The following is a 22,452-nucleotide window of genomic DNA, read 5'->3' on the forward strand; positions in this document are numbered from 1 at the left end:
CGCCGAAGTTGAACTAACGATACGTACAGAAAAGTGCTCATCGTATAGGACGTAAGACAAGTACCGTCCATATATAAACGTAACGACAGCAAAGATAAGATTAAATTATATTGGTTATCGCCGGATAATCGGTGTATATGTCAACTGACCTTCTCCCAATTGTTTCAAATAACCGATGTGATGTATCAATAATCCGATTTATTTTCAATGTTCTAATATACGGCCGATCCGTCCCGGTACATTTTGTTTCATTAACGCGATTGTATCAATTATCCGTGTTTTTAATAAGCGGCTTCCACTGTACCTATTTAAATGTTAAGTTATATAAGTTAATATAATATGGTATAAATATATATTATTTATTATTTTTGTTATAAAATATTATTATTATAATAAATGCAATATTTTTGGAAAATATTTTATTAACCTATTGTAATATTAAAAGTAAAATAAATGACTTAAATAGCTACATCAAAAAACACGTCACGAAATATTTTTAATGATAGGTATAGGCGTATGTATAGCCATATTGGCTGACATTCGTCTCCGCTCAGAATCGTTTTTCATATTTAATGATACATCATTAAATTCAAATTAACGTGCCTAAATTTTGACCCTACCTGTTTTTTTGTAAATTAAAATATAGTAAAATTATTATATGTTTAGAAATATAATATTTATTTATCTATCCTTATACATTTTATATAGTGGGGTAATAAATTAAAATATGTATTTAAAAATTTTAATTTGATATCTTAGTATCATAATTATATCTTTAATTATCATCAAAATAACATTCTTTATGTTTATATTTTAATATTTTATAAGGGCACAATAAGATTAAAATATTTAATTGTGCTAAAATGTAAAGAGTAATAATATATAGCAACATATAACTATGCTCATTGCTCACACTCAATATTATATTATGTTATTATGTCATAAATTAATAAATAATAAATTCCATAAAATAAAAACATCAATTTGAATTATATGTTTATTTTAAATGTGTACAGTACAGGTAGAGATACAACATTCATTAATCTAATAATAAATAAAAATAAAAATTATCTCGATAATTCAATTTTTTAAACTTAACTGTTTATTCTCATGCCTTATTGTAAGATAAATACTGGTAAGCACACCCTTAGTTGTACTTGATAAATATAAATAAAAATAAAAATTTGTTCTTAAATCACATTAACATCATACTTCAATCAATAATCTTACAAATGAATACCTGTACTGATAAATATTTTTGTAGAGAGATATATATTCTTATGTTAATATATTACTATATTAGATTGAATTAATATTTAAATTCTTAAAATAATTTTATTTATACTACAACATAATATATTCATACGACCACAACTGTAATAATTGATGTACTTGAATTAGTTATCATATCAAATAATTGTTTATTACAGTTAAAATTTAAAAAAAAAAAACCCACTAAGAAAAGCAATATGAAAATTTAAAATCTAATAAAAGAAAAGTTATCACAAATTATATAAAGTATTAAATTACTTAAAGGTATTTCATCAAATTATTCTGCAACTTGGTCTAGTAATTTTTTGATAATATATTTAAGTTTTTCAGCTAGTTTTTGAGCTGTATTATCTTGATTCAATTGCGGTACATGAATAAATATAGTTTGATTTTTATTAATACATAGAGACTTAAAATAAATGTACTCGCATAAAAACCTGTATAATACAAATAATATAAATGAAAATAAAGAAAAACTGTAAATGCTCTTTGTCCATAAATACCTTCCAGCATCTTGAGAAGTGCAGATATCTAATTCATCAGTGCATTCTATTTTCAAGCCCGTTTCAATTACATTATTAATTAAACATTTATCATCAGGACAGTTTCCATAGATATCCATACTACAATAACCATGCCCATTAGCAATCAACTCAACCGTTAACGTTTTAGCCAAGTGTGATACGCCCAAATGAACCATGAGCTACAGTTGATATATTATTTACTAAAATTATACCAATTACTAATTTTTTTTCATATTGTATAACTTACAGCAGGTTTATGTTGAGCCCAGAGTGCTGGCACAATATCATCAACATCTTTGTAAGACACAGGAATATTGATTGTGACCAAATTTATATTTAATTCATCACTGATGCCAGTTTCAGATAATATTCGAGCAACCTCCCAACTTGCATTCACTTTATAGTCACGAAAAAGTCCAAAACCAGTGACAACTACTGTTTTTGAAGTCATAATTTATTAATTAACTTTAAAAAGCGATAATATTAATTATATTAAATTAGTAATTACAGTGAAACGTGAAACACGTTTTATACTTTATCGTTTTTATCTAACCAACAACAATATCAACAGCTGATATGGCCTGTTCTATTAGATTATTAAATTATTAATATAAATATGAATATTGTTGAATTAATAATAATATTATTATTTGATATTTTTTTCGTAGATAACATTGATAATATATTATCAATATTTTATTTAACTTGATAAGAAGTTGATAACTTTATTGATTAAAGGAGAATATAAATAAGAGTTCTTTCATTTCAAAAACAGTGACCTCGTCGTATTATTGAACAAGAGATCAATATAAACATAAGAACATTAAGAACCCCAAAAAACGTAGGTTATTTGTGGATATAAGATGATAAATTAAGTGGTAAAACTCACGCTTGATGTTATTTTTTTAGAATTTTCGACAGTGTTGTCGCGAGTTTATTCTTACACCTAATGAAATCAGAAATTATGGGTACCTTTATCGAAAAACTCTAAGAAATTAGATATTCTATAAACACATTATTGGTACTGGTCACTAGATATACCATATACAGGATAACCAAATGTAAACATTTTGAAAAGCTTTTTTTTAGGTACACCAAATTCATCAAAAAGTAAACAATAAAAAGAGTTTAGTTTTAAATCTGTGTCAATAGTGTTGTTATAACAGAAAATTAAGTATTACTCAGGTGTTTTATAATTTTTAATAGTTAATAGATATTTTAATAATATTATATAGAATCCAATTTTAGAAATTTTTATGATAAAGCGACACATTTTTTTTAAAAATAATTGTTTCTTTTATATGTTTGTAAATATGAATTGCTAATACGTTGTAATTTATATTTATAATTATATAATTGAGGAATTATTAGAATAGATTAATGAAGGCGACAAATATATATATATACGGTACGTATAAATCATATTTATATAATTATAGGTACAAAGCAATACCATACAAATAAATGTGAATGAACCGATACGTAACCCGTTTACACTACTACATATATATGTTCCTTTAAACCTACATAACTTATGAATATATACATGCATGACGTATAAGTAGTCATATAAACTTATATAATATATAATATCTATAAAGAAATACATCATATATTATAAAAGTGCTGTCATGACTTTGTGAAATAAAGTTCTTCGGTATTATTTAGGAAATCTTCATTTCGTTTTCATAACTAATATAGTATTTGAAATACTTTTAGTTAAATTCGGAATTTTTAATATTATGAAAATGTCTTGTTTTGTAAGGTGAATGAAATAAATAGACCTCATCACTGCAGACTACTGCTGTCACACTGCAGGTATACCTGCTTAACACTTATTGTTAAATATGCATATGTCTATATTATCTTTTACTTAGCAGATTTATTAATAATCTATGTTAATATTTTAGTGCCTATAAGATATTATAAATCATATAAAAAGTATGTTTTTAAATAATTTTTTTGAAAATTATTATTTTCACAATTTAAAAAATGTATGAACAGTATTCAATGAATTTACAAATAATTTTCGTTGTTAGAAATTGCAATTCAAATAATTAATACACATCAACAACGTTTAATAAGTGACTAATTAATTTTATTGAAACGAAGTACGTTGTAGGCACTTTATCCTCACTAGTCACTAGTAAGTGTAATGTTGTCGCGATCCATTGTACCAAAATTACGAGGGAAAAGTCCTAATCAACATCAACATTAACTGTATCTTAATAAGCCCTTTTAAATTAATTGTTAGAGACAACCGGATGTAATTGATAATAGGATAATTTTACCATAAAAAATATAAATAATAACTTGAATGTATGCTGTCATAATCAAAATATCTGTAAGCATTAGTTGGATAATGTAATATACATTATACAATAATACATTCAAATACATAAATACCTGGATATTACTTAAAATATCCAATATGTAATTATTTTACTTATTATATTAACATTTAAAATATAATTTTGTAATAATTAGTCAAATCTTGTGATTTATGACTTGGAAACAAAGTACAAACTCTAACTGATATCAAAATATAATGGATATCGAAAATAAACAATGCCATTCAATCTTTATAGGTCGTAATCTGTATAAATGCATAATACCTATCGAAAGTGATCGATCTAAATGTCTATTATTCCACTATTAGTTTTTCTTTTATTATACAGCCATGTTCTAAAGGGAAACTATTTAGCTAGGTGTCGGATTATTAGAGTCTATAATGAAGTGTGTCAATTATTGGGTGTATATGTTTTCATTTCACTGAGTAATTTATTAATATGTATACCTAACGACTTACTATAGTATCCATCAGACGTCACGTCTTGTTAATCGAGATACAAATATACATAATCAATATTCTATGTTTATTCGATCAAACGTGTAACGTTTCAAATTCGAATAGTTTTTTTCGTAACATTCATGAAATATGGTATTTCTAGTAAACTACAACTAGTTCAGTAAACGACTACGTATCAATTAACTAGTCTATATTATAAAAGAAAATTTCGAAAACTTAATTGCATGCACTTGAACATAAAATAGTCTTTTAAAATAAACGTTTCTCCTTTAAAATAAAATATAATTCTGAACTGTGGAACGAAAATAATTTTTAGACCCTAAGCCGAAGTAATTAATTTATATTAGTTTTACAATAATGTATTTTTTCTGACCTATCACATTTTTGGTTAGTAAAAATGCTTAGATTTTTAAATTAAATGTGGTTTTTTGAATCCATTCTACTTTCCAAAATAACAAGGAAAAAGTTAAGGAATTTTCATTCAAAACTGGTAATTGATAATATCGATTTTGTTTTTTGTCGCAGTTCAAAAACAAATAGCCATAGATTTTCATTAAATTTTTTTTATAAGTTTATTATATTATTATTTATATTTGTATTTTCTACTCATAATACAAATTTTAAAATATTTTGACTTTTTTTGAGTATGGACATATGGTATTTTAATTTTCTTTTCTCTACCAAAAAAAAAAAAAAAAAACAAATAAAATTACAGTCAAAATATTATTTTTTTTATAAGCATTTATATTTAAAATCTTTATAAAATTCATCAAAATCGTTAAATTTTTTAGTTTTTTGTAGTTAAAAATATACGTACATTATAGGCATGCATTTTTATGAAAGTCATTAATTTTTATTGCTTTTTTTTCAAACTTATTAATTTTATTCTGGCGTATAAAAGTTTTAGAATTTATGAGCTCATGTCATAAAATAAAATGCTATATAAAAAAATAATAGAACTATATATAATCTTATAATAATGAAAACGTAAATAATATTTCAAATTTCAATATTAAATGCATTTCAATACATGCTTTAAAAATTTTTTGATGTAGTAATTATAAATTACGTTCAATTTAAAACAATTATACGTGTTACATTAATTCATAAATTGTGATTATAAATATCAGTACATTTCAATAACAGTTATTATTAGCTGTATGCATGTATTACAAGTTTTGATTAAAAATTCGAATATTCATTATAATGTAAAATTATACCAAAGTTGGGATTGCATGTGAAATACAAATACTAATGTGTTTAGTAAAACGATTTAGTATGATTCGTCGATTCGTGTAATATTTTCAAAATAAAGGTTATACAATATACATGAAAATAAAATAATTTTTAGTTCTTACTCTAGATATATTTTTAAATTATATATTAAATTACTAATTTATTAGCTAAAGATAGCTTGCTCTATAAGTTCATTTATGAAAATTGGGGTAGTTTTTTCTTGAAGATTGTTGAAAATTGTCGAGAAGAATGATTTAGACTTTAAATTTATAAAGTCAGTTGACTCACTTCGTGTTCATGAATTTTTAGTCTAATTTCTAATTTTTTTTTTTTATAAACTTAAAAGTGGCATTTTTAGACAATTATTATTTATTATCAATAAATATTAGTAAGGTGCAAGTATAGAATGTAATGTGTATAGTACTATCAAAGTTTGTAAAATTTCAGACATTTTAAAACATGAATACCTATAAATAACACACCTAATTATTTAAATATATCTATTAAATAAATACATAATACAAAATATATAAATATATCAAATACCTGTTAGTTTTTGTTGTGTATACATTATGTAAAATAAAATAATTTACATTCTTTTTTAAGCCTATTAACTAGGAAATCGTTAACAAAAATACATTTTATGGCCAAAAATATCTCTATTTAGTCTGTCAACTTATAATAATTCATATTTTATGCTGCATCATAGGTACACATTACACGTAGTACACAATATGCATTATGCATTAGATCTTTATTGTACTGGATATTATTTATGCAATGCAATTGAGTTAGGAAGTCATATACTTGGTTTTTCAATATTTAGTGTAGTTATATTTATTTTTTTGTTTTAACTTATAATGATGTACAACTAGAATGCAATAATATTATGTTTTATTGAACATTATTATAACATTTCGAGCTATTCTTACTGTATATCATTATTTATATTATTATAGGTTCTATATTTTATTTGGACTACAAAATTGAGCATATATATTTTTAAACCGAAATACAAATATTTAAAGAAAAATTATGAAAACAAATCTTAATAATTTTATTTGAGGCATACTGTTATTATACCTATTTATAATAACTAGAACCCGGAACTTGATGACCTAAAAATTTTTAAAAATGCACTCAAATAAGTATTAAAATGACTTATAAACATCAAAAAATGATCTTAAAATACCAAAAATAACATAACATTTAAAAAAATTACGTTTTTTATTAATACATTATCAAAAATCATCATTTTTTAATTTATATTTTTTAATCATTAATTTATTATTTTATTCATCATAGTTTAAATAATGTTAATATTATTATACATTGAATATGTTTTTTTTTTTTTACAAACGTAGGGCCTAAATTAAATCTAAAACGGAAATAAGAAATAATGTCAGTAAATCAAAATAATTACAAATAATAAATCGGTATTTTTAGAAAAATACTTGAAGAATTTATGGCTATACAATACGTTAATTTTTCAAATATTTAATTTTGTCAAAATAATAAAAAAAAAAAAATAGAAACAATGCATCAAAATAAATAAAAAAAACTGACCAAATAACTAAAAATTATTGAAAAATGCAAAAAATTGCCAAATAAAAATGGTTCCATTGAATTTTACAAGATGTTAGCCATATTTCTGTAAATACAAGCCTCGTATAAACGCATTAGAAAAAAAGATGTAAGTGCATCAAGTTCCGAAATCCAAGCCCTATAGTGATAACATACTGATTTATTTTGTTTAAAAAATAAATTTCACTCGTCTTATTCGAGTTAGTGAATTGCTAATGATTTTTAGTTTGCATACATCTAATATATAGGTATACTGGCATACTGCAGCTAGTGTAGTGGATACTGCGTGAGGTTATATAATATACGTGCCGGCAAATTAGTGGCGTACTGGGTACAATAAAAAAATTCCAAGCTGCGGCATCTGCGGACGACATATAAATATTCAACGAAATAACTGAAATGAGCGTAATATTATAATGGTAGTGTATATAATTAGCTATTGTATCTAATTTTTCTTTAACAGACTACTTTGGCTGTAATAGATTTGTTTAATACTTCTATAGTAGATCAAATGGTATCATTTAAGTACAACTTGTAGTTCTGCTGTATGTTGGTCACTTTATTTCTCACTCTGTTTGAAACGAGCTAAATTAGGTCAAAACAAAAAATGTCTGAGCGAAACCCTAAAAGCTCTAGGTGTGGTTAAAATTTAAATCAAGCGGTCAAGTCTATAATAAACATTTTTCCATGCATAATTTTTACACGATACATATCATAATCTTTATTATTATTTATTTGAATTCATAGAAAGAAATATAAAATTTAAAGAGTGCAATGTGATTAAAATGTTATAAAATTAATTTTAAATTATATACCATTTAATATGTATTATTTAACTTAAGTTAAAACACACATTTTGCAATTATTTTTAAGATTTATTATGTATAATATCTATAATTAACTATCAAATACTACAATAGTATTTTTTAAATATATTTTTTACAAAGTATAAATTAAATTTTAAAAATTATCATTATAATTTCTAGTCACATAAAAGCATATTTAATAATTATAAAAAAAATTCTAGTTAAGAATTTTACTATGTATAGGTATGTAACTCTCAATTTGGTATAAAGTACCAAGTTCTAAGTTTATGTAGGTATATTCTAACAAAAACACGATGAACTTAGTCCATTTAAAAAAAAAACACTGATAGTTTTTTTTTTAAATTATTTATAATGATGTAGGACGTAGGTATTATACTTAAATGATTCGAGTTTATTGAAAAATAAATAATACTATACGCTTTGAATAAAATTTAGTCAAAGTATTTTGAAATCAACAATTTAAATAATTGCAATAGATACTAATGTTGTTAAAAGACGATGACTTATATGATTTCATTTAAGTATTTTTATATTTTATAAGATAATTCATCATTATTTATTAACATATAACACGTAAGTATAACCTATATTTTCAGATTTTTGTAATTTTTTTAACATATTAATAGTTTATTTCCATTAATTTAGAGCATCGATTATTTAGTAGCGGATCAGAAATTCAGAAGCTATTCGAGAGGAGGGAGGGAGTTCGAATTTTAATAATACTATAACATTTATTTTACATATAGGCCATGTAGTTTACAGTAGCTAAATAATACTAGATCATCCATCAACTTATCTTCTAAAAAAATTGTGATTTCTGTATTATAATTAAGCGATACGCCGGTACCTATAGGCTATAGTAGCAACCTTTGTTGTAATGATGTGATAAAAATAATAACAAATCAACTTTTGTTTTATATTTTAATTATTGGTAAATTTCTAAAACTGTTTTGATTATTCAATTATATCATTAAATAAAGAGGGCGAAGTAAGATGTATTAATTATTATACAATAAGTTGGTATTCATAAAATATAAAACAAGAACATTTTAAAAATGATTTAATTTATTAAGATATCGAGTACCTAGGTATTAATAATACACTATTGACCTTTTCATACAAAAGTTACAAATATGTTCTCTAGTTTATTAATGGATTTGTATTTTGTACCACACCCCAATCGGCAAACGGCAATCAAGATAAAATTAACATCATCGTGATTGTCATATTATATTCATTACTCATTGTATGTTTCTTGTTCAATCCACTACAGCTCTATAGTAGTACCTATTGGCTATTAAACATAGGTATAGATATAAAACTAAGATACTTTGGTAACCAAACAAAAATGTAAAATAACGATTTATTTTTGAATGATTTATTTATTTTTTTGTTGTTGTAAGTTAAGAATTATTACCTATAGAAATTTGAAATACTATGACTTAAATTATAATTTTCTATATTCATTGAAATATTCAAATTATATCGACTAATTTTGAACTATTCATGAGAGTTAAAAGTTTTTGATTTTCGATATTTCTGGATGATGAACAATTATATGCTTAGTTAAAAAAAAATCAAAAATGTAATAGGTACAACTGTTGAACTGTACAAGAATCTTTATTTCATATTTTTATTTTAATAATACATAATATATTAATATGCACAAATGTTTTATGTATAGGTATTTTAATTTAAATTTTTGAAAATAATTTAAACAAGAAACAACAATTTTAAGTTTTTACTAATTAGTTATTTTGTTATACCTAATTAAAAAAAAAAAATTATTAGAAGAGACTTGAATCTTTGGCATGACGTGTCACGTGTATCATTATTTACTATACACAATGCAATTTTAAAAATGTTAATATTTTATATTATAATTTATTAAATACTTAGTAAGTACTAAGTAGTATCTATAAATAATAAATAATTTTAACTGATAAAGAAAAAACATAATATCAGTTAAATTTAAATGTGTAGTAGGTACTATTAATTAAAGTAATGTATAGTAAACCACATTATATATTTTATGTAGGTCACATTTATTATATTTGTATAATGATAGTATATAAATGGTGTTATACAGATTACTAAATACTAGTTTAATACCGTTAACGTGTTATATAAATTATAATAAACAAATTAACTAAAATATAATATAATATGCTTATAATACTACTATAAGTACTAGTAAGTCATATGAGCTAAGACTTTAAAAAATATAATATTTTATTTCAGTGGCGTTAATTAAATCACATAATATATACATTTTTGTGTTTAAAATTCAATGTTATTGTTATTTGGCTCTTATAGATTGGTTAGCCTGAAATGAAAAAATTCTAGACAGGGCTTATGGTGTGGCCTGCATCAAAATATGCGCATAAAAAAAATGAAATTATATCAGTGCTTTATTCAAATATAAAATACATTATACACATTTTTAAATTTTCGCAATTTCATAATATTGTTGAATATTATTGCTTAAAATAAAAAACCAAAAGTATTATAATAGAAATCAAAGACGTATCTTGCAATAACCCTAAAATAGAACAACTTAAGTAGGTATATTATTAAAATATTATTAAGAAGTAAACAATAATTATTGTACATATTTTTTTTTAAACATAATATGAAATAATAATTAATATTGAATTCGCAGATTCGAAAATGTTAACTGATTAATTCACAGTGTATAAATTTTATATAAATTTTAATAATGATAACAATAACAAAGTATGGAAAGCTGAACCTTAATTATTAATTAATATAGTGAAAATTTTTTAGTGTTAAATAATAAAAAAAAAACTGTTATGTACAGTACTGTGCAGAGGCGTAGTCAGGAGTTGGTTAATTACTTTTAGGAGTTGTAAGCAAAAACAAAATATGTTAAAACTTATAAGTTTTAACATATCGTAAATCGTATTTATGTAAAAAAATTATTCAATAGATATAATACCTTTTAAATATAGGTACTTAAAAAATATGTTGTCATATAGTTTTATTTCATATTCGATATTATTTTTGTGGAGATTAATTAATACGTTGGAAATTGTGTTACTCCCTCCCCTCATAAGTAGTATTTAAATATAAAATTAAGACACTCCCTAACAAAAAGCTAGGCTTCGCGCCAAGTGCTATGCAGTGTGTTGATTGTATAATAATTATTATAATTATAAAACTTATAAGTTATAATTTATAACTTATGAGTCATAACTAAAACTATTGTCATGTGAAATTCAATAACTAATGTAGTAATATCGTAGTTATACCGTATAAATACATTTATATTATTATGATGATATAAGTTATAACTAATGATAATTTAATTAAAAATCTATGGTTAACTTTTTAATTACTTATAAGTTATAACTGTCAATTTAATTTGTCAAAATTTAAAAAAAAATAGGAATTTAATTATTTTCTTATTGTAAATAGACCTTAGAATGACGTATCTATAGTATATATATATAAGAACATTATTATCTTGATGTAAAAACTGTGAATATGTAAATCCGTATTTATTATTTACAAATTTATTATGATACAGTTTTTATCATAAAATAAATATGATTTTATTTATGATATACTTATCTTTTTAAAATTTTCATTAACATGAATACATTTTAAATTATATTTGTATAGGCATATACTGCATGTGGTGTATTATAGTATATAGGTACCTATTATACATTTGTTTTTTAATGTATTATATTACAATTTATATTAAAATATTATTCATGTTTTAAATGTATTTTAATACTTATCTATTAATTATTTAATATTCACTTATTTATGCTTAATTTATCTTATAAGATAATCAATGAAATTGCCTATACTAACGTATAGGGCGTGTGTAACGCCCTTTTTAGTCCCTAAAGTATTCCTTGGTCTATGTATTAACTGTATATTTTAGTACAGATATTTTTTTTATATCTCTATAATAGCATAGTTTTTACCCACTCGAATTCTCAAAAGTTGCCGTGACCAACATATTTAAGCCTCTATAGTTGTATAGCCAATACGATTACACTGACACCTTTTGCCATTATTGAACATTTAATTTTTTTTATTTGTAAACATCGATACTATAATATTATACGATAGATTATCATATTATAATACAATTCTATTATCAGGTGTAATGGAGTGACAAATCCGGCAATAACAATGTATAATGGTTATGTGCACCAGTATTAGATATGAGCCAGTAGGTACAAAATATACCGATTGGCATATACCTAGGCAACGCCTAAACTAGAATTTACACGACACGCTTATGTTACGTCAATATTCTGTAATACAAAAATAATATACTATCAAGCCGTATCGTGTACGAGTGCAAAGATTATTGTCTATCAGAAAGCGATCGATAATCGGCATTGATTGAGCGGAATATTAAACCGATATTGGAGAAATCGTGGCAATGGTTAGTGCGGGATTTAAATACGATGTGTCACACACTCCCGCCATTCGATTGACGGACACAATTACTGTGCCAAACGCGTTTACGAGAATTCTTTTGAAATGACAGTGAAAATCTCACGAGCCAGTGCCCATTAATTAGATTAATAAAACTATTTTTTTTTACGTCTAAGCATCTATGTATATATAAACAAAAAAATTCCGCTGTAGTCGGGGCTAAATAAATATAAACGACGGCGACGGCAGCAGACTGCATGTCGATCGCCCGACGACGACGACGTTCGTATGTAGTACACATTATGTACACATACTTTGACCCATATTATGTGTGCGTGCGTGCTTTCGGCGGCCGATTAGGTACGTTGCAGTGTACGCAACGGCAGGTGCGTTATCGGAACACCATTGCCACTGCGCTGTGACTTTTGATAAGCTTTTCTTCCACTTACACCCTCTATCCATCCCTGTAAATGTAATCGGTACAGGTATGACGTACACACGTCACGTCGTGCGATCCGTGCCCTATCGTCACCACGTACATGATTCATATATTAATGTCATTTATTATCGTTGTCACACACGTACATAATATTATTATTAATTATTATAATGTTATTAAACCAACGATGGTATAAATACAGGCGGCCGGGGACTTGGCTGATGCGAGAGGAGTGGAAAGAAAATAGGTCTATGTTCGGCGGGGGTGATACGACGACGACGGGGATGAATGAGTGAAGGAGAAATAACGAAATAACGATAATGAGAGAGAAAGACGGTTATGGAGGGGGGATGCAGAGAGAATGAGCGCAAAGGAGTTTTCCGATCGCGCACGCGCTCATTCCTTCCACCCCCAACAAAAGGGGACACGACCTACGATTCGGTTGGTGTGTACCCGTCGGTCGTCCCGGCCCGACCAGCCATTGCGCTAGGTGCGCGGACTCGATGACTTAAGGGATGGGCCGTGGTTAGAGCCCGGGAGGTGGTTCGTGAACACATGCACATGGTGGGGCGAGCGGTTCTCCGGTCAAATTTCGAGGTCGGCGACTTCGGCGGGGAACAGCTCGCCGCCGGTCGAAAAAAAAAACGGAAAAACTGTGTAGGAACTTTCGGCGCGAGACCGTAGTGGCTGCACCGGGGGCGGATGCGGTGTTTTCCGCCGCGTATCGCGCGAATAATTTCGATCCGCCGACTGCGGTACCACTGTCGAGCGCCCGGCGACGGCGATAGCGGCTACGCGACTGTTACGCTGTCGCGGCGCAGGGCGGGGCGTGGAGCGGCGGCAAATCAATACGACAGGGCGCCGCCGCCGCCGCAGCGGTGAGTTTGGCCGTCTCGGTCACACCAACGCCGAGTCAATGACGACGGCCCCGTAGTCGCTCTCTCTCTGCCGTCGCATCTGTGCGTGTGTGTCGTCGTCTCTTCTCTCCCTTCGAGTTATTTTCTGTCGGCCCTGTTCCGCGGGGCACAAGGAAATTTTTAGCCTATTTTACCTCTCTCCGACGACTGAACACCGTAATACATACACACTCACATACACACGCATACATAAATACGTACGTCATACATACACACACACACACATATACGTCACGTACGTATGCGCTCACTCGCTCATAAACTCGTTCACTCAGTCACACATAAATACGTTCCACTAGCCGCTGTACACACTGTACGGGCAGTCGTTCGTTCCACACACACACTGTCCCATACATACACACACACACTCGCTCACCAACACACGTTCACTCGTACACGGTCCGCCGAATAATATCGCCTTTTTAATTCCGCGCGCGCGGGCGTCCGTAGACCGTACGGTTTTTCATACGCATACACGCGCACCGAACACACGCACACACACACACACACACATACACACACACACACCGACATCAACGCTCTAGCCGTCGTGAGTTGTGCGTGCGACTGAGTAAAGAATTAATTTTTTTTTTTTTTCATATACATACATACCTAGGTACTGTACGTAACTTGTGTGTTTTCGTGTGGGTGTCGTGGTTTTTTTTCGTTTGAATTCCTTCTGGTCGACGTTCGGCGACGGTGACGAAGACCTTCACAGCGTCGATCACGGCTACGGCTACGGTGATCAAGACGGCGGCGGCGGCGGCGGTGGTGGCGGCGACGACGACGACGATCAGGAGCGCGACGGTGGCGGTGGCTGCGACGACTAGACGGCCAGTGCGATCGTTTTAGAGTGATTTGCTGAGAAATTCGGCCGACCCGTACCCGGGAAAACGTATCCGAAATTATGTGCTGGAATTCGCTCAGCATCGTTGTGTACAGCGTCGTTTTCTACGCCTTATTGGATTTCCAGCCCTCCAGGGTCTTGGGTATGTTTCTTTGTTCTTACGTCGATTTGCAGTCGCTGGGGTTAGGGCGTTACCCGTTTTTCCCGCACCTTTTGAAAATAGATGAATTAAGTAAACAAATTATTTGAAAATGTTTGGTGGGTTACTTTTTACTGGTTTGCTGTAAGTTTAATACCACAACCCCAGAACAAACATTACTCTCTTGTAGTCGGGTTTTGTAACTCACAACGTATCAAATTGTCTCTTCATAATGCCGCCACTTGTCTACAGCTTGTTAGTATTTTCTAATATTTATGCTGATCGTCAACTCTCAAAACAGTCCCTGTATAGTTTCAAATAGATTTTGTTACTACTTACATTATATTCTGTGCAACAACAGCTTTGGTTCAAATGAATAGGTACAATAGATTTTTAAGGTATTGTAGTTTTAACGATAAAATAAAATAAATTTTTCTTATAATCATGTCGAAGTAATCATTTTACACTGACTTCAAGTAGATATGTCAATTTAATTTAAAATACTATAAATTAAAATGGTTTCAGGTACCTACCTACTACCTAATTTAAAAAAAAGAAATATATCTATGTATGTATACAATAATATAGGTACTAGATATTAATGACAAATGTAATAAGTCTTTTATCTATTATTACCTATACATAGGATGCTAGTGGGTGGCGAGTTACAACTAGATTTCTTTAATTTGAAATTAAATTAGATATTTTTATTTTGTACAGTAAGACCTCTTTATGACCAATCTTCTATTAGACGGAATTCTCCCTATAATGAAAAATAGCAAGTCTCAAATAACCTATATCCCCAATAATTTTGTCCCCTTTTGATAAAATAATCAGTTGGTTCTATGCAAAACCATCATAACAGTTTTACTGTATATTCATTTTATGATATAAGTTAAAAATATTCAATGAAATAAGCTGTTATTACGTTTTCATTAATAATTATTAAGTTGCTAGGTATCTAAATTAATAATTTATCTTATTGCATTTTATATTAATCTTGATATTAATGTTACCTAAATAAGATACCTAATTTTTTTTAAATAATTTGACAAATGTAGATCTATTATTTTTATGTAATTATCTTCTTATTAACTTACTATCACTAACCATACACCTTTTTATCTACTTATAGCAAGTTTATAATTTAAGATAAACATTGGTATGTAATAATAGAAATTTATATTTAAATTCAAATAATTTTAATAGAATTTATTATCTAAAAATTTTTTCGGTTGATATTATCGTTTATAAGTAATTTTTTTTTTAGCAACATATAATCAAAGAAAGTTTAAAATAAAATACTTTCCCTATTTTCTTAAAAATTAGGTATAGTTTAAATATAGGTATGTGTAAACTTAATAAAAAAACAGAAAATTTATATTTAAGTACCTAGTTGATGTGATGTCTATGAAGATTATAGTAATTTAGTATAATTTTTAAGTTTTTGTAGGTTTGCTTAAATTACTTAACTACCTATATAATTAGCCTAATGATAAAGTTTTTAAGCCATGTATTCAACAATTAAATTATTAAGCACAGCTAAAGGTAACTCTTGATTATTTAGTTTTTATTTATTTGTTTATTTAAATTGTTCGTGGCTATGGGGTATGAAAAATATGTTTGTTTGTTTCGGAAACGAAATTGGACTACTTAGCTGATGAGCCCACTTACGAGGGTAATACAACAGTGAGAGAAGGCGACCCATTTAAGATAACATGTCGTGTTTCAATGTTCCAAGTCATAAAATGGCAAAAGGATGGTCAAACCCTGGTTACTGATGAACATTTCAATATCAGCGAAGCAGTAACTAGTGACAATATGTTTGTATCCACGATTACGACCAATTCTGCATCCTCGATGCATTCGGGTGCCTATCGATGCACAACTCAGTACAACAAGTTTCATGTACTAAATGTGGTTACCGGTACGTGCCGGCTATGATGAGCTTTTAAATTAAATGTCCATGTGCCCGGACCGGCTCGCCTCGCTTCATTTTAGGCTCGCATATAAATTAACTATTGCGACTAGTTACACTTTTCCAGTATACTGCGACATCTCATATAGATTAGATTTATCATTGTGTTAGGTATTAACCCATTACTGTTGTTGGTTTTTTATTGTTTTCATTATTTGTTATATAGATTTTGCATTTGAAATGAAATATACATATAATTATATAAAACATTAAACCTTTCAGACATATGATTTTTTTTTTTTTTACTAATGCATATAATATGTAATTTGTATAATCTTATGTTGTTTAAAATCCAATTTTAATGACCTATATTATGTTATATCCAAAATATGCTATAAAATAACAACCATTAATTTTTTAGTTGGTATTCATTTTTTGTTTGTAATTCTGTTTTAGCAACACTAAGTATAAAAGGAAATTATGACCACTACACCGATCAGTATAATGTAGGTGAATACAGAAGCAAACTAGTGCTTAATTGTAATGATGATGAAGCTCATGGTGTAAAGTACACATCAAAGTGGTCAGTATATACATTTTAGTTGTCTATATATTTTATCATAAATAAATATTTAACAAATATTAATTTTTAGGTTTAAAGATGGTAATCAAATAACAACTGATTCTGAAGACCCACACCACTATGATGTGTCTGAAAACACTTTGGTAGTTAATCGTTTTGTTGAAAGTGATGTTGGCGAGTATAAATGCGAAATACGTGATTCTAATAATAATGTTAAAGCTGAAAAGACAGTCAAGATTTTTTGTTAGTATATTATTTTATATCATATTTTTTTAAATTTTATTAATCTAATTTTTATTGAAGGTATAATAAATAACTTGTCTATTTACCTAGTTAAACTAATAAAATATTAATGGGTATACTATATTATATTTTAAAATAATTATATTTTTATAATTTAATCACTAGTTAGCTCATACTAAATTAAGACTAAAATATAAGAATAAAAGACCCTTAATAAGATTTAGTTTTTGAAGAATTTACTTTAAGTGTTTATTCTTAATTAATCTTTTGCATTTGTTTGATAATTCTTATCATGTATTCTTGTATTGTAAAAATGTTTCTAATATTCCATTATACTTTCCTGTCACAACTATTACAATTTATTTATTTAATCAATTTTCCTTGTACCTTCTGTTATTAGCTTTCTTTAAATAATACTTATATATTTTTGATTTCAATATAATTAAATTGATTTTATTTTTGGTTTTTATTCAATAATAGTATTCGATGATAAGAGACTATTTAAATTTTATTTATGAATTTAATTTAATAAAATAAGCCATTTCTTTAAGAATTAAAATTTTGATAGTTAACCTACAATTTTTTTTTATTTTATATAGTTAGGATAAAAAAAAAATGCTTAAGACTTAATATTTTTACAGTAAAGCCTTACATGAAACTGCCAAAAACAGCTACATTTATTGAGGGTGAAAAAATGGAATTGGAATGCGTTGTATATGGTGTACCTACACCAGAAATTAGTTGGAAATTTGGTAAGTATAAAGGATAAGTTATATATTTTTTATACTTCAAATATTAAACTCTAACTGTTAAAACGTTTTTATCTTAGAAAATAAAACTCTTTTGCCTACTGAACAAATTAAGTTTTTACCTAACAAGAAGAATATTAGCAATGCCATCTTAGTTTTGGATCCTATCAAAATGGAAGATAGAGGAAACTTCTTCTGCATTGGAAAGAGTAATGTCTCATATCCTGTAACCTCTGGCGCTTCTTACGTGCGCATTAAAGGTAATAAATAAAATAATAAGAAGTTAATGTTTGTTTTATTTGGTTAATTTTTTTTTTTTTTTTTTTATGTTATAGATAAAATGGCTGCATTGTGGCCGTTCTTGGGTATTTGTGCTGAAGTAATCCTTCTGTGTTTGGTTATATTTATATATGAGAAAAAACGTAACAAGGCCGAATTTGAGGAAAGTGATACAGACCAAGGGCCAGAGACGTAAGTAAGATGAGCTTGATTTATATATTGGATTATATTGTAAAGAAATCTCTGTTTTTTCTATCACTCAAATTATTCTTGCTTAACTAATGGGTCATAAATGTAGTGTAATTGTTTAGTTATATTAATGGTAAATATTTTTTTTTTTTTTTTTAAGCAATCTTTTAACATAAAAGCCTGACTATTACAAGAATACTGGTGTCTTATAAAGATTAATGTATTAGGTTTTTATTGTTGCAAATTCTGATTAGATATACATTTCATGACATAATATTATACCTTATACCTTAACACAATATGTTAATCTTTGAGGCTTACATTTATTTTTAAACACTGTAATATTGTATTCATTTATTTATTTTTTTTTATTACCTATTTCAGAAACAATGCTAACGACCACAGTGGTGGTGATGTACGACACCGGAAATAATTTGACAGTTAAATGAATAATAACACATTTTAAACAAAGGTCATAAGTAAGGAATAAAGTTTTAGATACAGATGCATTAGGTTTGCCAGACCAATTTTTATTTATGTTTTTAGAAAAAAATTTATCATAGTTGTTAACAAATAACTAAATGAAAACAGCTATTTGTTGTTTTGGTCCAGCTGAAACAGTGTTATACTTACTGCTTATTGTATTTTTTACTCCATAAAAAATGAAATTGAATGTTTTTCCATTGGTTTTTGGAATAATTCAGGTTCAATAATGGTATACTAGCTGTATTGTATAAACAAATTTAGGCTCATTGTGCAAATCATTTGCTCTCCGTGTTTTGTTGTGTTATTATTATTAATATTATTTTATTTTATTTTTTATTATTATTTTTTTTACCAAAGTTGATGTGTGTTTTTATTTTATTAATAAAATACAGTAATCGCCCCCTCCCTGCCTGTTAATCTCAATGGTTTGTTAAAATTTCAATGTTATCATGCCTAACTTATCCAAATTTTAAGTTTACTGCGCTTTTACAAGCCTGAAAATATTGCATTTAATGCTCAATAAATGTTTATTCCTTCAGTTCGTAATAATATTAAATTTATCCTATCGTTTAACTAAAAGTAAACTACTTTAATTCTGGTCATAGATTTATTTTATAGGTAGCTTATAATAAAAGTGTTGTTAAAAAAAAAATAATGTGAGTTACTTATTCGTAGGTTAGTATTGTGATAGAGTATTACACGCTGATTTTATTTCTAACAATTTCACTTTTTCGTAATTTAATAATAATTACTTCCTCTGTCCCCCAGCAATATATATTTATTATTCTACTTATAAGTGGTTTATTTTATTTATAACTAGTATATTAAGGGTGCTTATCAAATTTGAAAGTTGCCCAGTTGGAAATTTATTTTTAGCAATAAGCATAAATTAAGTTTAAATCGTATATGATCGTATAAAATTATGTTTATTATTATGTAATATATATATAATGTCACTGCTTGTTGTTAAATTGTTGTAATGAAATTTAAAAAAACTTTCTTCAAAACATAACTAATTTAAGCCTATTAATGTAGTGACATTACAATCAAGTTTTTGACACCAGAAGAGAGATATGAAACGTTAATATTTTATTTCCTATATATTGGTGTTAACCATCTTATTTGTTACTCGTAAGACCTTTTTATTATTTATTCAGTGTTATATTTGTAGAATTTGTTAAAATTAAAAAAAATATTGTTAGCATTAAATCATTAATTTCATAGTTATAACAAGTTATTATTTCTCCACTTGTCCACACCTTCTTATATTTTAGGAATATTTCACTAATGATGCCATTTAATTAATGCTTTTTTTAATCATACCTACAATTCAGATAACTTATGTGGTAGAATTTAAAAAATATCCTTGGAGGGGGTTGTTGTTAAATAAATTTAAGCTACACCTTCTTTAATTTCTATCTTATATGTACAAACGTGTTTCTGATCAAAAATTAAACACTGCCAACGGCTTTAATTTTCAGAACCAACAATTCTCATGTATGACTTTTTTTTTTCTTTGTAATTTTAAGATAATGTTAAATATTATTATTATTATATAGTAAATATAATAACATAATATAATTTTTTTTTTGAAAAATATAATATAATATCCATTAATAATTCTACCACTATAGCAAATTCACTATTAAAATAAATAAAATAGTTGGCTTTAGCGGCTCAAAATAATCGTACAAATTGTAATTTCAATAAGTATTAAGACATTCTGGGTAAATAGTTTCTTTAAATGTAAACAAATGTGTAAAAATTAAATAAATGTAAATTAGTTTATTTGGGGATGATATTAATAACTGATGGTTAATACTCTAGTGTCCATACCTTAAGAAATTTGTTAAAAAATTTCAGGGTGTGGTCTGCGATCTGAAACGTCAATATTATCGTTTCTGTTCGTGTGCACTAGAGTGCACTGCCATATGTTATTAATTTTTTTTCTAGTTATAATTTGGATAAATACGGACTGAGTTCAGTGGTGCGAAATCAATGTTTTAAACACGTGAATATATATTAGAAACATGTTTACCCAATATGTCCCTGAGCCTTAATGTTTCTATTGTCATTTTTACTTAAAAAAAAAAAAAAAAAATAGAAATATAGTAAGTACAGTTGTTGTTATTTAATGATTATTTATTTATTTCATTCCAGTTTCAATTACCTTTTTTCTCCTGTTTTCCTTGTATGTAAGTCGGTAGTTCGATAAAGCTGTACAGCGGCGTACACAGAAATTTCAAATTTAAGGAAGATGGGGTTTAATATAACCCTCTAATTCCACTGATTATTAAAAATAAAATTATAAGTATATCATATACAATTTATTATACATATATTCGTATATATATAAAAAAAAAAAAACATTTTCACGTTTTTATATGCTTAGTGAAAAAAAATCAAACGGAGTATTGAACAGAGAAAACTACCGTTCCTCCCCAAGTGTAAGCCGCTGAAGCTATACACGCTATGTTATAATTACATACGTATAAATGCAATTGGTGAGTATTAACTTCCCAACAGACTGTTGGGTTGCGTGTTTATGATTGGATGGATTTATGTAAATACATAAATGTAATATATTCGACACAGATTTGAATGTTTATTATTCTCTGTATTTTATATAGTTATTTACATTATTATAGTGTTTACCACTTCAATTGATTATAATTTTTATTTACGCGGCATTCATGTAAACTGCATACTGCATAGGGACACTTATTGACTACCTACTGTAGGAAAGATTTAAAAGTATTATTATTTTATGTTATAATTTATAATAATATTTATTATATTTATATGTTATTAAATTATTTGAGCTTAGAAGTGATTAGTGAGTAAGTATTATACCTAAATAATAATAATTTCTGATGTTAAAAATTTATTGAAATAAAAAGTGTATAATAAAGTAAGTTGTTCCTCGGTATAATTTGACTTATGAATAATATTTTAGTTTACCTAGTTTCTTTGTATGCATAAAGTACAT

At 27.1% G+C, this 22,452-nt stretch overlaps 2 protein-coding genes across 5 annotated transcripts; one reads left to right on the plus strand and one right to left on the minus strand.

Moving 5' to 3' along the window:
• Positions 1–6: 6 nt before the first annotated feature.
• Positions 7–2,397, minus strand: LOC112593134 (pyroglutamyl-peptidase 1). 3 transcript variants are annotated; one of them, XM_025337440.1, is made up of 4 exons: positions 2,044–2,397; positions 1,776–1,975; positions 1,531–1,709; positions 222–304 (listed from the first exon to the last, which is right to left on the minus strand). In XM_025337440.1, exons 1-3 carry the CDS (start codon positions 2,245–2,247, stop codon positions 1,550–1,552), a joined length of 564 nt encoding a protein of 187 aa, XP_025193225.1. In that variant the 5' UTR covers positions 2,248–2,397; the 3' UTR covers positions 222–304; positions 1,531–1,549. The 3 variants fall into 3 exon arrangements, with proteins under 3 accessions (XP_025193226.1, XP_025193225.1, XP_025193224.1); XM_025337441.1 differs by lacking the exon at positions 1,531–1,709 and having other exon boundaries at positions 7–304; XM_025337439.1 differs by lacking the exon at positions 222–304 and having other exon boundaries at positions 1,317–1,709.
• Positions 2,398–14,022: 11,625 nt separating this feature from the next.
• On the plus strand, positions 14,023–19,794 carry LOC112593082 (neuroplastin). 2 transcript variants are annotated; one of them, XM_025337341.1, is made up of 8 exons: positions 14,023–15,019; positions 16,674–16,943; positions 17,391–17,517; positions 17,588–17,760; positions 18,402–18,512; positions 18,590–18,769; positions 18,845–18,984; positions 19,362–19,794. In XM_025337341.1, the coding sequence occupies exons 1-7, from the start codon at positions 14,938–14,940 to the stop codon at positions 18,982–18,984; spliced, it is 1,083 nt and encodes a 360-aa protein (XP_025193126.1). In that variant the 5' UTR covers positions 14,023–14,937; the 3' UTR covers positions 19,362–19,794. The 2 variants fall into 2 exon arrangements, with proteins under 2 accessions (XP_025193126.1, XP_025193125.1); XM_025337340.1 differs by having other exon boundaries at positions 14,025–15,019; positions 18,845–18,980; positions 19,362–19,456.
• The last annotated feature ends 2,658 nt before the right edge of the window (positions 19,795–22,452 follow it).

Source organism: Melanaphis sacchari, unplaced genomic scaffold (assembly GCF_002803265.2).
Source record: "Melanaphis sacchari strain LSU unplaced genomic scaffold, SCAv2.0 Contig1_pilon_pilon, whole genome shotgun sequence".
Classification (NCBI taxonomy): Eukaryota; Metazoa; Arthropoda; class Insecta; order Hemiptera; family Aphididae; genus Melanaphis; species Melanaphis sacchari.

What these genes read in the sequence shown, in the direction of transcription:
- LOC112593134 (XM_025337440.1), bottom strand. Translation starts at nt 2,247, where the DNA reads ATGACTTCAAAAACAGTAGTTGTCACTGGTTTTGGACTTTTTCGTGAC. An exon ending in GGGCTCAACATAAACCTGCT is followed by an intron (nt 1,976 to 2,043) that starts GTAAGTTATACA and finishes TATCAACTGTAG; the next exon opens with CTCATGGTTCATTTGGGCGT. An exon ending in ACTTCTCAAGATGCTGGAAG is followed by an intron (nt 1,710 to 1,775) that starts GTATTTATGGAC and finishes TGTATTATACAG; the next exon opens with GTTTTTATGCGAGTACATTT.
- LOC112593082 (XM_025337340.1), top strand. Translation starts at nt 14,938, where the DNA reads ATGTGCTGGAATTCGCTCAGCATCGTTGTGTACAGCGTCGTTTTCTAC. An exon ending in AAAGACAGTCAAGATTTTTT is followed by an intron (nt 17,761 to 18,401) that starts GTTAGTATATTA and finishes ATATTTTTACAG; the next exon opens with TAAAGCCTTACATGAAACTG. An exon ending in AGAAATTAGTTGGAAATTTG is followed by an intron (nt 18,513 to 18,589) that starts GTAAGTATAAAG and finishes TTTTTATCTTAG; the next exon opens with AAAATAAAACTCTTTTGCCT.